Source organism: Schistocerca gregaria, chromosome 11 (assembly GCF_023897955.1).
Source record: "Schistocerca gregaria isolate iqSchGreg1 chromosome 11, iqSchGreg1.2, whole genome shotgun sequence".
Lineage (NCBI taxonomy): Eukaryota > Metazoa > Arthropoda > Insecta > Orthoptera > Acrididae > Schistocerca > Schistocerca gregaria.
In genome coordinates, this window is record NC_064930.1 from 104,830,500 (window position 1) to 104,846,234 (window position 15,735).

The 15,735-nt window shown below is 39.6% G+C and overlaps 1 protein-coding gene across 2 annotated transcripts in view; it reads right to left on the reverse strand.

Moving 5' to 3' along the window:
• Nucleotides 1-276: 276 nt before the first annotated feature.
• LOC126295442 (uncharacterized) overlaps nt 277-15,735 on the reverse strand; it is an 82,503-nt gene continuing 67,044 nt past the window's right edge. For both annotated transcript variants that reach the window (XM_049987940.1, XM_049987941.1), the window contains 2 exons: nt 13,528-13,700; nt 277-5,426 (listed from right to left, as the gene is read on the reverse strand). In XM_049987940.1, coding sequence (XP_049843897.1) covers nt 5,339-5,426; nt 13,528-13,700 — 261 coding nt within the window. In that variant the 3' untranslated portion in view covers nt 277-5,338. The remainder of the gene's footprint in view (nt 5,427-13,527; nt 13,701-15,735) is intronic.

Here is a 15,735-nt window from a genome sequence, read left to right on the forward strand (position 1 = left end):
CTATTCAGGTGCTGAGACTACTGCATACATTATGATCAGTACTCTCTTAATGCACATTCCCATCCCAGCCACTGCTGCCTACCACTGCACAGGAGGCAGTAGCTAGGACTGTGTGTGACTTTGAACTCACTCGCTTGCTTGTGCTGAAACTGACTTCACTCAATGGAATAACTTTGAATGAAGATACTCGGAAAAGAATGTGTCACTTCTGAAGGAAACGTCGCAGTGGGATTAAAGGAAGTGGCGTGTAGCTGGTTCCAATAGTAAAGCACAAAATGTTGTCAGATTATGTACTTTATTTAACAAAGTAATCAAGCAGTCAGACAATTAAAATATATAGAAAAAGTATGAATTAAGGTAACTGGTATTGGCAGTAGAGAGAGAAAATTAAATAAGTCTTTTGTTGTTGTGGAAATGATGAACTGCTCTCTATGGAGCATTACAAATGACTATGTGCACAAAAGGGGGGATGGGAGAACCTACTGCCCCCACAAACGCTGCAGGCAGCATAAAAAGCACTGAGTACCTGTGCTTTTCAGACAGAGGTAGTGACTGCTTACACAGTTTTGTACAGATGAAACTGAAATCTCTACAGTCAGAATAACAAAATACTAATATACAGTGATTCTACAGACAATATCATCTGCTTAGTTTGGCACCGCCATCTCGTAGCCATTCTTGTGTGCCCGACATCCCTGATATTGTGTGTACAGAAAACTGTACAGCCTCGGGCAAAGGGGAAGAGCCGACTGATGGAATACAGTTTCATCAACACAGCAGACTCACCTCTCCACTGCGATTTACACAAATTATCAAATGTAGGGAGAAGTGGTTGCAGAGACAAAAGGGAGGAAAAACTGGTCACTGCTGATCAAACAGGCCGGGTGTTCAACAATATGTATAAAAGATTACTTTCATTATTTTTTAAATTTCTGGGCAAACAGAGGCCACTTTCTGCTCACATTCAATGTCCTTTTACTTTAAGATTTTTTTTTAAAAAATCATTTTACTATAAACACTAAAAAATGAGAACTGTTATGTTCAAACACAGCACATATTAGAATATCGAAAGGTGACCTACCACCAACTTCTTAAAATTAGTTCACCATATACTCAGTCGCCAATGGACAGTGGATAAAAGCAATGGCAATTTTTACGATGCCCACATTTGTACAAGATTCCCCCCTTCCCGTCCAGACTGACAAAACTGGTAATGGAAGGTCTTGGGGGGAATATAAATAATTCAAGCAATAAGGGAAACACCACCTGAATATTAGAGACACTGAGTTGTCAAAAGGCACATAAAGGAAAGAGAGGAATTTCCTAGCTTCCAGACAAATCCCAAAGTGCAATTCCCCACTCTCTCTCTCTCTCTCTCTCTCTCTCTCTCTCTCTCTTGCGCGCGCGCGCCCACACACACACACACACACACACACACACACGTGCATTTGCATGCACACAGCAGCACAACTTGTTTGAGGGGCTGTATAATGTGGAGTAGGCAGGGGACTTGAGGAGGATTCATCTTAAAGCTAATAGTAAAGTTCTTTCTCTCATTTATGAGCCATACAACAACTTAGCACCTCTAATATTTGATGAGGTGTCATCCTAGTTTCTTAAATTACATACAGACTGACAAAAATACAAACTGAAGTTCCTTCGACTGCTGAAAGTCAGAATTCTTTATTTAAAGGGGTATAAGTTTTGTACCACATCAGTAAACTCTAGAGAGGCGAGGATCATACAAACACAAGTCTGAGAACAGCAAGAGGCCTCAGTCAATAACTTTGAGAACTGCATATCCTCCATGGTAGGAAAAATGCAGTATGGACAAGTTATTTTCCACACTGCCATCCAACACGTACTCGATGTAACACTTTGGTACTTAAGAGTTGTTCTATTGCAGTCAGCAGAAGTTGATAAAACCTTATGATAGTTTGTTCCAGTACAGTATGACCTAATAATTATGAGCTACAGCAGCAAACTTAATGGTTGTACTTGAGTCATCAGTGAAAACTCCTTTACCACAAATCTGTGCGACACATTCACAGAGTTGCCAAGATGCACTGCAATTTGTACTTGGGATTGGATATTAAATTGTACACCTCATGATTAGTAGCTTCTGTATAATTCCTGATTACACAGTGGAGTGAAGCCATTGCCTCAGCTGCAGCCTAGCCACTTCTCTTGTCTATCCTTTCTTCTAGAAGTGACAGCCCCACATTGTATCCAGAACAGTCTTGTTCAGGGAGGTCAGAGAAGTGGTACTGGAGAAAATAAAAGCCTTGAGAGCGGAATGTGAGTCGTTCTGTGATAGCTCAGCAGGTTCGAGTCCCAGTCTGGCACACAGTTTTCAAATTTCTGCACACACTTCTGCTTTGTTCCAGTTGGGGCGTAAGGCCAGGTCAATCAAAGGTGGGGGAAGAGCAGACTCATTTCTCGGCAGAGGAACCATTTTCAAACTCACGATTCACAAGTACTCCTCATCCATCTCTATAGCTCTTACCAATTGTAAATAATGTAGCAGGGAGGTAACATTCAAAGAAGAGCTCAGCATCCTTCACCACTTGCTTGTTCAGGAAGTGCAAGTGTGTTGTGGTTTACTATTGAAAACCCAAAAGAATATCTTCATAGAAAAATGAACCTGTATACTGATTACTCGTTTGTATATCTCACAAAAAGACCATGAAGGTAAAGTTAGACAGATCTGAGCTAAGGTGGGGGCTTACAAAAAGTTGTTCTTCCTGCGCATCATTTGCTACAGGAATGAAAGGGGGGAGACGGGGGGGGGGGGGGGGGGGGGGTGACAATGGTACACAACCTACGGTGGCTTGTGGTGGCGTAATGTTGACTTCTTTTGTGTAAATGTGCTGTGTCTAAACCAGTAGGTAGCAGCAGAGATGAAGAACAATGGCAAGCATTCTTTCAGGATCTGAGGGAATTGTGTGTTGTTTGTTCTCTCAGATCCTTGCAGGATCTATTACAATAATCTAGAAGTGGAGACTGAATGTGATTTGGAAATTCCCTGTGAATCGATTACTTCTTCCTCCCTCTATGCTTTTAATTTTTACAATCTTTACAAACTAGTACAACCATTAAATTTGTTCTGCCTGTTTTAAGTCGATTAACACTGAAATGCCAACAGAATGGAATGGAATGAAGCAGAACGTCACCGTCAACTATTCGCGGGAAAGAGTTTTGACATTTGCGGAATCTTGGTAGCGTGGATATTTTGCCTTTTTAAAATTTACTTGAATATTTGCATTGCTTTCGTGAAAGGTTGAAGGACAACTTGTACATTTTTACCTACAAGTGTGAAATGGAAAAATAATTTAGGTTTTAACAATACCCAGACAAATAGAGCTTACAATATAGACTAATGAGACAAATGTAACGCTCTTTTTTTCTCAGTAGTGAAAGGACTAGTCAGGAGAAAAATCAGATTTTCATGATTTGGCAGGTAAGAAAAGAGGGATGGGGAGGGAAGAGCAAGACAGAGGATAAAGTAAAAATGTGCTGTACATTGTCTTGGAAATATTGTTTAGTGTGTTTGTACATACTTATATCGATCAAGCAGATGCTGACATTCTAAAATGTTTGGATGACACTTTCCCTATTGTACCATCTCTCAGCTGTGTGTTAAGTTGTACAGTGCAACTTCAGTCAAGACCATTCTTTATGATTTTTACTTTGGTCATTGATAAATTTTATTACTGCTAGTTCCTTAGTTCTGATTCTGTATTCCAACTACGTATCACTGATGGTATCTCATAACCTCATTTTCACTGTTTGGTAATGGGCTAAGGGAAACTGCGATATTCCCACACCACATGGGAAGAAACAGCCAAAATAATTCTCCGCCGGGTAGTCTGTTAGATTTGGACAAAATCTTAGCATAAAACAAGCATTTTAATCACTGGGTTTACAGCATACTGTCTCATGGCAGAGATGTGAAAGTGAATTTCCTCACTCTCTTGTTTAATAAAATGAAGAAGAACACTTACTCTGTTTGAGCGGAACTGCATAGGTGCAATACTGAAGCACACTCCCGTTTGAGTTCTAAGATTTGCAGACTGTACTGAGAATTAACATTTATGTATATTTGGCGGATATTGATACAAAATCAATAAAATGGGTGAGTTCTGGATTATAGATAAACTTTTTATTTACTGAATATATCTTTAATAATCTAGATGCAGTGGGCATTTGCAGTTTTAGAAAAGCCACCATTGCAATGAAAGTATTACATTGTCTTTAAAGAAGACCCCTTGCATAAGGGGATCAACTGAAGCTACTGGTACTGGATGTTGGCTTTGCACCATGATGTAACAACATTGTGCTGTGTGACATCATACATGTGCAAAAAGGAAGAGAACAAAACCCTGATTTCTCTTTTATTCCATCTATATAATATTTTGGAACATAGGTTGTGGTGACGTTGCGAATTGGCAAAGCTGTATAGAAGGCTTCAGTTATTCTGTGTGCGGGATTGTAACATAATGATGACACACTGATATAATTAAGTAGGATTAATCTTCAGATTAAGAGAGAGAAATTATAAATATGGTAGCAACATGATAATTGTTTCTTTTTTGAATACAGATATGTAGTTTTATTCTTTACTCTTTTTGTGTTTGTTGTTTGGTTTCATGTATACTCTTGAATGAAAACAAATTGCAGAAAACATAGATATTGAAATTGAGAGGAATGAAGGAAGAAAAGGAAATATAGTAAAACTGAGGGGAATACAAAAGAAAGTAAGTAAAACTGCGGGGAATAAAAAAAGAATGTAAATAAAATAGAGACTCATATGAATTACAAAAAATGCAACCAAAGCAGAGCAGCACACATTTTATGCAAAAAGTAGAAATTTTCATGTAGTACATAGTTCATACAATGTGCGTAATTGAAGAGAAATGGAGGAAACACTGTTGGAAATGCTATCACTTAAGAAAATTAGTGTGGTGTGAAGAGCATGAAGGAGACATAACAAAGTGTCTTTATATTGATGTTCTGTCTAGTGTGAAAAGACCCATCTTTGACAGTGAGATCCCCTTTCATACTGTTGACAATCAGTGCGAGTACACATTTATACAAATATAGGATACACATTCCACACAGCAACTTTCAAAAATATCAACTCGAGTGTGACCGAAACTTGGACGGATGGTCGAGCTCAGCCCGTTCAGGACGCTGACTGCAGTACGTTCGAGCTACAGAGGCACCAGCCACTGGCAGAGGAGCAGACGGTGAATTTTTGAAGGGATAGTTTGGACAGCAGAGAGGCAACACAAACAGCTTTCAATGCCCTGCATTTCACGATGCGAGGCCTCGCAACTCATAGCATCCCCAGCTTCCGCCACTCTTCCCTCAGCATTGTCAGCTCCAAGCCTTCCCAGTGGCGCACCGGCAGCTGAGCGAAGAACCTGCAAAAGAAAAGGGGTAATGAGTGTACTTAACATTCTATTGATGGTGATGTAATTTGAGTGAGTGAGTGAGTGTGTGTGTGTGTGTGTGTGTGTGTGTGTGTGTGTGTGTGTACACTTGTAAAGGGTAAGAAAACCTATCATGTCCATTTCAGTGAAACCATCCTGACAATCTTCCCAAATGACAAATGAAGAAAAGGGGCTAGCGAAGTTTAGGAAATGGGGAGAGATTGTAAAAGTAGCACAGAACCTCAGGTTAGGGGACTTACTGGACTGGATGAGAAGCAAAGGCCGATTATTCGGGACTGCACTAGACAAGATTTGGAAGCTTAAGAGCTTAGAGGTGAAAAATAAGGTAATATGCAATACAGAGATTACTGACAAAACACCACAGATGCAGGACAGGGCAGGTCATAAAATAAGAGATATAGTAAACTAAAAGGAGTGAAGAAAGGAATAGTTACCGAGAAGAACTGCTGAGAATGAAGAAATTAATGCCAAATGGGTGGTGAGAACAAAGGACATCATGTAATGCCAGTTCCCACTAAAAAATTCACCTTAATCAACTTTACACCTACCAAAAACTACTTTGCCTTTGAGGAGCAGACATACAAACACATAAGGGGCTTGGTCATGGGAACAAGGATGGCTCCTTCCTGCGCCAACTTTTTCATGGGTCACTTGGAGGGGTTTTCTGGGATCTAGAAACCTTCATCCCCTGTCTGGTTTGGTTGGTTGGTTGTTTTGGGGAAGGAGACCAGACAGCGAGGTCATCGGCCTCATCGGATTAGGGAAGAACGGGAAAGTAAGTCGGCCGTGCCCTTTGAAAGGAACCATCCCAGCATTTGCCTGGAGCGATTTAGGGAAATCATGGAAAACCTAAATCGACGCGGGATTTAACCGTCGTCGTCCTGAATGCTGGCTTGGTTTAATTACATTGATGATATCTCTGCCATATGAACTCACACGGAGGCTGACCAGTTAAAATTCTTAGAATCTCTAAATACATTCTCCCAATTAAATTTCACACGGTCCTATTCTGAATCCCATGGCACTTAATTCAATGTTGATCTCATCCTCAGTGAAGGTCAGCTACACTCTCCTGCTCACATTAAAGCCACTAACAAATAACATTACTTACATTGTGACAGTTGCCATCCTTTCCGCGTTAAATGTTCCCTCTCATGCATCCTTGGCATTCAAGGCAAATTTTTTGTTTAGGTGCAGACTCTTTGCAGCAATACACCACCAGCCTCACCTCAACCCTCAGTGGAAGTAATTACCCTACCAGCATAGTTCAAAAGCAGATTTCCCAGGCTGTCACATCTAGTCCTGGTACAGCTGATCCCTCCAAAAAACAACTTATGAGTTCACTTCTTGTCTTCCAGTATTATCGTGATCTTGATAGTGTTAATCAGCTACTCTGACAAGGCTATGTCTTCCTAAAATCATCCCCTAAAATGAGGTCTTATCTGTCTGCCATTTTGCCCACTACATCTAGAATATTTTATTGCTCTCCACAATACCTGATCAGACCAGCTCCGCTTTAAGACTCTCCCTGTGCATCCTCCTATCGCCACCTATACCAGCCCTCTTAACTTACAAAGCATACACTACCAAAGGGAGTCCCACATGTGAAAAAATACACCATATATCAGCTGTTAAGTAAATGCTGATCGGTCTTTTACATTGGCATGACTACTACCTAAAGTGCGCATCATTTATGACAGCGGCCGCATTTAGGTTCGTTCTGCGTGCGCATCTGACGTCACAAAACACAGTCAGCCAATGAACAGAGAACGACGTTGCCAGAGCTCGACTGCAGTGCAGAGCACGGATGAGCGTCTTCAGTTACGGATGAGCGTCTTCAGTTTTAGAAATGTTCAGTCATAAATAAAGTAATTGAACAAAAGTAATGTCTTGATAGCAGACTTTCTTTTATAAAAAGTTTGGAAAAAGCATTCTTTATACCAATTGCTTCATATTCTATTAATTAATTAAACCAAATAAGCAATAAGCCTCCCAATTCAGGCGATAGCAAGGAAAGGTGTTTGTATCATTCTCACTAACCGCTTTTTCACAGCGGAAATTGTTTATTTCCTATTGTACTTCGACGAAACATGAGTAATTCATAATCATACCAACAGTGTTTGTCGGTATGTTGCGTGATATTTTAAAGTCCTCCGAGAGATCTATCGAACGACGAGCTGCGTTAGCGCAATGGTTAATGTCTGTGGCTGCTATGCGAAAGGTTCTGAGTTCAAACCTTGGTCGGTGCTTAATATTTTCTTTATTTAAAAACAATATCGAAGTGTCTTACTTAATGAATTTTATTCGTTTGAATGTAATTTTTTGAAATTTCTAGTGGCAACTAAAATCAACCATAAGGAAAGTATACGCTATGCACTTTTACCTCTGCAAACTCTTCAAAATTTTGTGCAATGGTTTACTACATCTAATGCTACACAATAACTGTGTTGAACATCGAAACAAAATTAAGTCATTTATGGGGGGAAGGTATCAGTCAAGAAGATGTGTAAAAATCTAATTTTTGGGCCAAATAGTTTTTGTGAAATCGAATGATAAAGTGTGTCAAAGCAGTCTAAACAGCATGTGCCTGCACAGGCGAGCAGTGCAATGATGACAAAATCGCGCACATCACGGAATGCGGGGAGCACGTCTCTGTAGCAGCGAAAGGGTTAATGCGGTCGTGGTGGCTTTACTTCATAAATTGTGCGCTCCCCTCTAAACATAAGTTTGCAAACCATATTATGGCGCTGCTTCTTTTGGCGTGTCAACTGGCAACACAGCAATCTCCCGCTTCTGGGCGGGCATGCGCGAACTGCCAAGATAAAAGAATTGAACTATAGTTGTCAGTCAGGATGAATGTGATCACCACATGTGTCATCTGGATTCTCCCTCAAACACCAGTGTCTCAGAACTCTGCAGGTGGGAACTGCTATTAAAACATGTCCTCAATTCTTACTACTGACCTAGCCTTAATTTATGTTAATTTCTTCAGTCTCAACAATTATTCACAGTAGCTCTTTCTTTCTTCACACTCTTTTAGTTTTGTATATCTTTTATTTTTTGACCAGTGTTCATTCAACATTTACCATACAAAATAAGAATAACAAGATCCAATTACACAGTGGAATATACTGAAGCAACCACATCCATGTATTCTGGTGGTCACAAGCTCCTGTGCACTGCTACAGTGACTTGCTGATATTTTCGCAGTGATACCCAACAACTGGCAGCACTTGCGCATGATGAAAAAGTTGAACATCCACAAATGTGTTACACAGGTTTCCATTTTGAAAAGAAAAAAATACCTTTGTTGCAGCTATGACACAGTTGTAGCCAGATGGTCTGAAGGGGTTAATGTAAGACAAAGACATCATTGAAACTTAGTCTGAATAATATACTAACAATAAACTATCAGTATACTGTTTAATGCTGTACACAGAATGATTGAAGGAAGCAAGTGAATAGTAAGGATGGGCCAAAAGAGGAAGAGAAATGAAAAGTTGAAAGGATAAAGAAATTGGAATAGAAAGGAAGTAGAAATGAGAGGCATATGGAAGAGGGAAAATAGTCTTTACTTTTTGGCAGGCTAGTGTGCTGTGCTTTGAGTTGTCCGAGGCTGTGAGTTCTTGGAATATTGCCATTTCAATCCAGGTGAGAGACAACTGGCAGCATTAGACTAATTCAGAGGTCACATCTTGCTACTCCATATTTGGATAAACATACAATGATCAGGGCATTACAAACACAACTGCTTTTCCTATTTTTCATACAGACATAATTAACTGCATCACTTCGGTATTGACAGACGTGCCACAAAAATGGAGATCAAACAGACCTATAATCAAGACATATAATTACTACAAAGGAACAGAGCTAAGGACAAATCATGGTGCAAGAACTATTGTAAAATAGAATATTGAAAATAATTATGACAGAATCACAGACAGAACAGTCAGGTATGTTTAAAAAATAAACAGAAACCACCTCATGGAAACCATTAATAGCTATGCATCAAAATGAAGCGGTAGAAGATCTCTAGGAAAAGAAAGATATGTTAACAAATGACAGCAAATTCCACTACAATAGGATAATGGGTGAATTTTAGGTGGAAGCAGCTTTGAGTATGGTACCAGAAATCACTAAGATCATACCTTAGCAGAATTTTCATTAAGAAGAATACTGTGTATCCTTAAAAAATTTCTCCAGAAGAAATCTTAGAGAAAAATGACATGACAAGGAGCAAAAGGAACTTGACTACCATATATTACCAAATAACAAAGAAACTACAAACTCTGAAATATGAAGTGATTAGAGACTCTTTAAGATAGAGAGTAGTAACAGATACAAACCTAGAAAGAACCAAACTCATTATGTAGAAAGTGAATAGTGTTAATTATGAGCAACTATTTAAGAATAGCGACAGAATGAGAAGTACTGGCAGAATTGAAGCTGTGAGGACGGGTCGTGAGTCGTGCTTTGGTTGCTCAGTTGATAGAGCACTTGCCTGCGAAAGGCAAAGATCCCGAGTTTGAGTTTCAGTCCAGCACACCGTTTTAATCTGTCAGGAAGTTTCAAGAATAGAGCCATTTGCTAGAATATATTAAGCAGCAAGTTCACTGTTTTACAAGTGGAGGTCCCAATTATTGGGATCGATTTTACAATAACGGTGTACGTTAAGGTCTCAGGCGTCAAACAGCCTACAGCCATTCAACCCCATAGCCTTTCTCAGTCATTCTATAATTTTTTTTTTAAGAATTATGTACTTTTATCTGTTAACATTTTTGCATCTAGGAAGAAATCATGTGTAGTGGTGTTACAAAAGTTTTAAATGTACTTTGGTTGTGCCCCAAAAGAACGCGGGGAGGGGAGGGGGAGGTTAAGGATACATTCATGACATGCTGAAAATTGTGAATATGGTCTCATCTGGTGTTTATAAATTTTTACTTTTAATTCTTTTCAAAATGACTTTATTTTTATTCAGTTAATTGGCTTCAGTCATTTAAATCATCATATTAACTTCTTTATTTGCTCTCATTTTTTCTTCCTATTATTCTTTTTTCATTTGAATCTTTGGCATATTTTTATTAATTTATCACAATATTTAAATGTTTGCAAATGCTATCTATCAGTTAAAAAACCAAAAGACAAAATAATCATTTATATTTGCTGTTGGATATGACTACTCCACAATTCACACTTAATACTTGACAGAGGGTTCCTCGAGCCACCATCCAATTGTTTCTCTAAAGTTACTCTTAAACAGCACATGACAAAAAATGAATATGTAAACCATTTTGCGAGACCTCTGATTTCTGTAATTCCATTATGACTGTCATTTCCCCCTAAGTAGGTGTGTGTCAAAATAATTTCACATTTGTAGGAGAAAAGTGATAACTGAAATTTTGTGAACAGATCTCACTTCAAGAAAAAACGTGTTTGTTTTAATGATTTACAGCCTCTAGATGTGCCAAAAATGAACTGTTCATAGCAAGATATACATTTTTTGGACAGTAATGGCCAAACATTTAAAACATAAATTTTTGTTGCACTATGGACAAAATAATGCAAATTTAGGTTTAAACAAATTATAAATGGTCCTATATATAACGACACACAGGAGAGAGTAGCATGGAGAGCTGTATCAAACCAGTCTTAGGACTGAAGACCACAATAACATTATATAACAATTATAAATAAAGTGGCAGTTTAATGAAAATGAGACACATGGAAAAAAGTAAGTAAACTGTTTGTTGTTTCAAAAATAATCACCATAACTTCTAATCTGCTAATACATTTATCCCACTGTGAAATAAAGACAGTCAATACCTTCATGGATCCCCCCCCCCATCAGAGGTTCGAGTCCTCCCTCGGGCATGGGTGTGTGTGTGTGTGTTGTCCTTGGCAAAAGTTATTTTAAGTTAAATTAAGTAGTGTATAAGCCTAGGGACGAATGACCTCATTAGTTTGGTCCAATCACCTTAATGTTTGCGGTTGCCTGCAGAATGATTGTATCCAAGTTATCCAAGTGTGCACCTCTTCATCCGAGCTCCCAAAATATGGAAATCACATGAGGAGAGATTGGAACAGTATGAAGGATGTATAAGAGCTTCCCAGTGAAACTTCTGCAGTGTAGTCTAAATGACAATGTCAGTACGTGGTTGGACATTATCCTGCAAGAGAATGACACCATCTGTCAAGATTCCTGGGTGTTTGGACTTAAAGCTTCAATTTTTGTGAAGTGCCCAGAATAAAAACAATGATGAAAGTCATTTCAAAAAAAGATTTAAACATAAAAACTTGAAATATCTTGACTGAATTGGAAACTTCAACCTCTGGCATGTCAAGACTGTATCTTAGTCACTAATTCTACATCAGCGTACGGTTACATTTAAGGCTCTAGAGCAAGGACAGTCAATCTTTAGTATCTACTGCCCACTCTTGTATCTGTGTTAGCAGTAAAATTTTATAATCACCTACTGGTTCCACAGTGATGGTAATTTATAAAATAGATAATTTAGCACAGTTTCACTTGGCCTCAGAAACAGACTTGAATCAATTGACTAAGAGAAAATGCCAAGTAAATTTGACGAAATTCTAAATCCATATACTACATCATAACAGAATACAAAACTTGGATGTATTCATATCAACTGGAAACCCATTGAACCCCCGCCCTCAGATTTAGTGGTAAAAGAGGCCAGTGGATGGTTCTTCAAAAAATGAACACAGAATACGTGAAAACAGGAAGAAGATATAGTGAACTGTGAAAAAAGAAGCCAAATAGAAACAGTTTATGGTCCAATGTCAAGATGTGTAACATCGGGAGGACTGTAAGAACCGTGGCGTCGTAGTTGTGTGGTCACAGCGTTGGACTGCAAAGTGGTAGAATCGTGTTCAAATCTCCCTCGTGATCATGACCCTCTTTTTTTCTCCCCCCCTCCCTGCCGCTCCCCCCCCCCCCCCTACACACACACACACACACACACACACACACACACACACACACACACACACACACAATTCTGAATGTTCTATCTGGTCATTGACGTGTCTGCTCTCCTTCTGTAGTCTTGACAATTGTCATACTGTAACACTGGCTATAAAATATGAGTCATGTGGTAAGAACATGTTATCGTCGTCAGTAAATGGAATGAACAGTCAAAGCAGGCATAGATTTCTCACAGAAATGAAAACAACAAATAAATGGGTGCAAACTATGTTACATCACAAGAATTCAAGACCCAGAACAGAATGCAAGAGTTGTAAGTTGTGGTATTTACACCTAGAACATAACTATTACACTGCAATGGATTTTCTAGACAATGTAAAATACATAAAAATACTCATGTCCATTTAACTACATTTATCATCCAGGAGGATGATGTAGGGATCAACACAATCACAGTTTTCCTACCAGTAAAGTTCACTATGTCGTATCTAAGCAGCCATTTTACTCAGAACTTCCAAAACCAGCCACGTGGGGCACTTACTGGAACTTACTGGATAGTGTGCAAAGTAAGTCAGGTCGTGTACAGTATACCCAGCTGGCAACGTACAATCTTTCATATTGGTAGTGGTCTTACCAATTCTCAGACCAACTGCTTTATAACACTGATATATTTGAAGTTCTGATTCAATATTCTGGAACAGGAACCATCAGTTCACGAGTTAAAAAGTTTCAAAAGCAGTCTGTGGACTTGAAAAAGAACGCATCCATTAGGCCCAAATTGTATTTCTCCTTGCTAAGTTTTTTCCTTGCAGGCAGCAGAGACAAATTCACTTGTAGGAGCTACCTTTCATCCACTCCACAGCTGTACTGTCAACTGTGTGAATGCTTTTGGCTCTGAAATGACTTGCTACAAACACTGCCGTGCAACAGTGGTTGGCAATGTTGCATGTGGCTGCAACTCTTGTGACTGACAATGTTGCCCCACAAGATCAAATTTCTGCAGATTGTTTAAGTAACCTTTAGAACAAACAAAAATGACTTCTTCTCGGAACCTGGCAGCACAGTGACTCAACCTAGACATACCAGGGGAAAACATGCAGCACACAGCAGAAGCGGCCTTACTTCTTTTGGACGTCACGCAGCACCTCTTGTTCTGTAGAAGTCAGCCCATCACGCAGGATCTGCAGGTTGGAGCGCAGTATTTGTGTGCTGTTGATTCCGACGACGTGTGTCGCCTGCCCCTCGCGCGTCAAAGCGTGGTGCATTGCCAGTCGGGCGAGCTCGACACCCCTCTCCTACGAAGATGAGACAGGCTATCAGTTCACACTGGCAATGCAAGTCAGCAAGAGTGTGACATTCATTAAAAAGATTATTGCAATGCACATAATTAAAATCTTAATATAATCATACTGCAGAGTGATCTCTGCTGTGTCTGCATTTATCCAGTAAATAAACCAGAAAAACTTGTAAGGCTGTAGCCATCTCAGTTGCAATTACTGTGTTACTGTTTTACTCATCACGAGATCAGTCATGCTGCAACGCATGAAACAATATTGGTATAAAGACTGTAATCTACAGTAGTAAACAACTGCCTGGCTGTAATCTACATTAGTAAACAACTGTCTTGGAACTCAGTATACCAGCTACATGTTGGCTATCTAATAGGCTTCCAGGAGCAAGAAAAATTTTATTTTTAATATTTGATCTAATTATTGACTGAATTTAAAAATTCAAAATGCTGTCATTATCTACTCATTAAGAGTATGTTTAGTATTTAAAACAACTGAATGAGGAGGAACTGTGAGGTAAGGGCTAATCATTTGGGAGGAAAGGAAAGAAAACACTGCGGTCAGGACCTGAAGACCACGTGACAGTCGACCAACTGCCGTGTCATCCTCAGTCATTCGCCACCAGATATGGTATAGAGGGGTATGTAGTCAGCACACCGCACTCCCGGCCGTTGTCAACATTTTGAGATTCAAGCTGCTGCCTTTCAACCAGGTAGCTCATCAATTGACTTACAAGGTTGAGAGCACCCCCAGTCCCACTACCAAGGAAAAATCCCTGACAGTACAGAATCGAACAAGGGTCCCCGAATGACGATCTGTCGCATTGGCCACTCGGCTACGGAGGCAGGCATTGTTTGGGGGTGTCATAACATTTTACCAGGATGTTTTGGAGGTAATGAGGGCATCTGGGAAGGATATCAGAGGGACAGGATTTCATTGAGTCACATTCAAAAAGCTGTAGCCTCAACCAAGTACAGTCTTGAGGCATTCAAGGTGGGTGACGAGGGGGATGCTCCTGAGTTTTTTGGAAGAGGAGCAGCATTAGTCACAGAGTGAGAAGAGGACACTGGTTTGTGACTATCATCTGAGGGGTAGTTGCAGGAGAGGAAAGCCTAAGAAGGGTCATCAGCATAGGTGTTGAGGGATATAGCGGCAGAACAGGTATGTTGCACAGACTGGTGTACATTTTGTTGCTTGCTGGTCAGTTTGGCAGCCGCCACCCCTTCCAGCAGCACACTTGAATTTGCTATAATTTTCATGCATGTGGCAGAATGTTCTGTGCAATAATTTTTGCTTTACAAGAATTTGAATACTGCACCCAGCAGTACAAACTTCCATCACTAGGTGTAACTAGTTGTGTGTTCCAATTGCCAGTCTGCCATATGGTTTCATAGTGAGTGCATGAGTGTAAAAGTTGTTGCTGATGTCTTTAAACCTTTTTCTACTGTATCTGCAAATTTCAAAATGGCTAACTTGAATGAACAAAGAATATGCATTAAGTTTTATTTTAAGCTCACCAGTACTGCAACTGACATCCACTGTGGGCTACATGATGGTTTTGGTGCACAAGTTTTGGCTAAACAAGAACATTTGAGTTGTCTGATTATTTAAAGATGGCCAGGAGCCTGTAGAGGATGTCAAACACTTGGGCCTACTGTCATCACAGACAATTCCCAAAATGATCATGAAACGGCACGAAGTGACAAACAAGGATGCAATGCAGACAATCCGTGTTTGGTATTTCATGCGAGACATGTTGATACGTTATAGCTGATAAACTGAAAATGAGACAAAATGCATTGAATTTTGTTCCTTGTATGTAGAACACACACCAATGAAATTGTTGGGATCAGGTGTGTAGTGAAATGGAAACAGGAATTTGAGATGATCGAAATTTCCTGCCCAGATTTATAACTGCCAATGAATTCTTGCTGTACAGTCACAATTCTGAAACAACATGGCAGTCTTTGGCATGGAAGACACCGTCCTCTCCATAGCCCAAGAAAGTGTGCTAAGTTCACAGGAACATTGAATCAGTCCT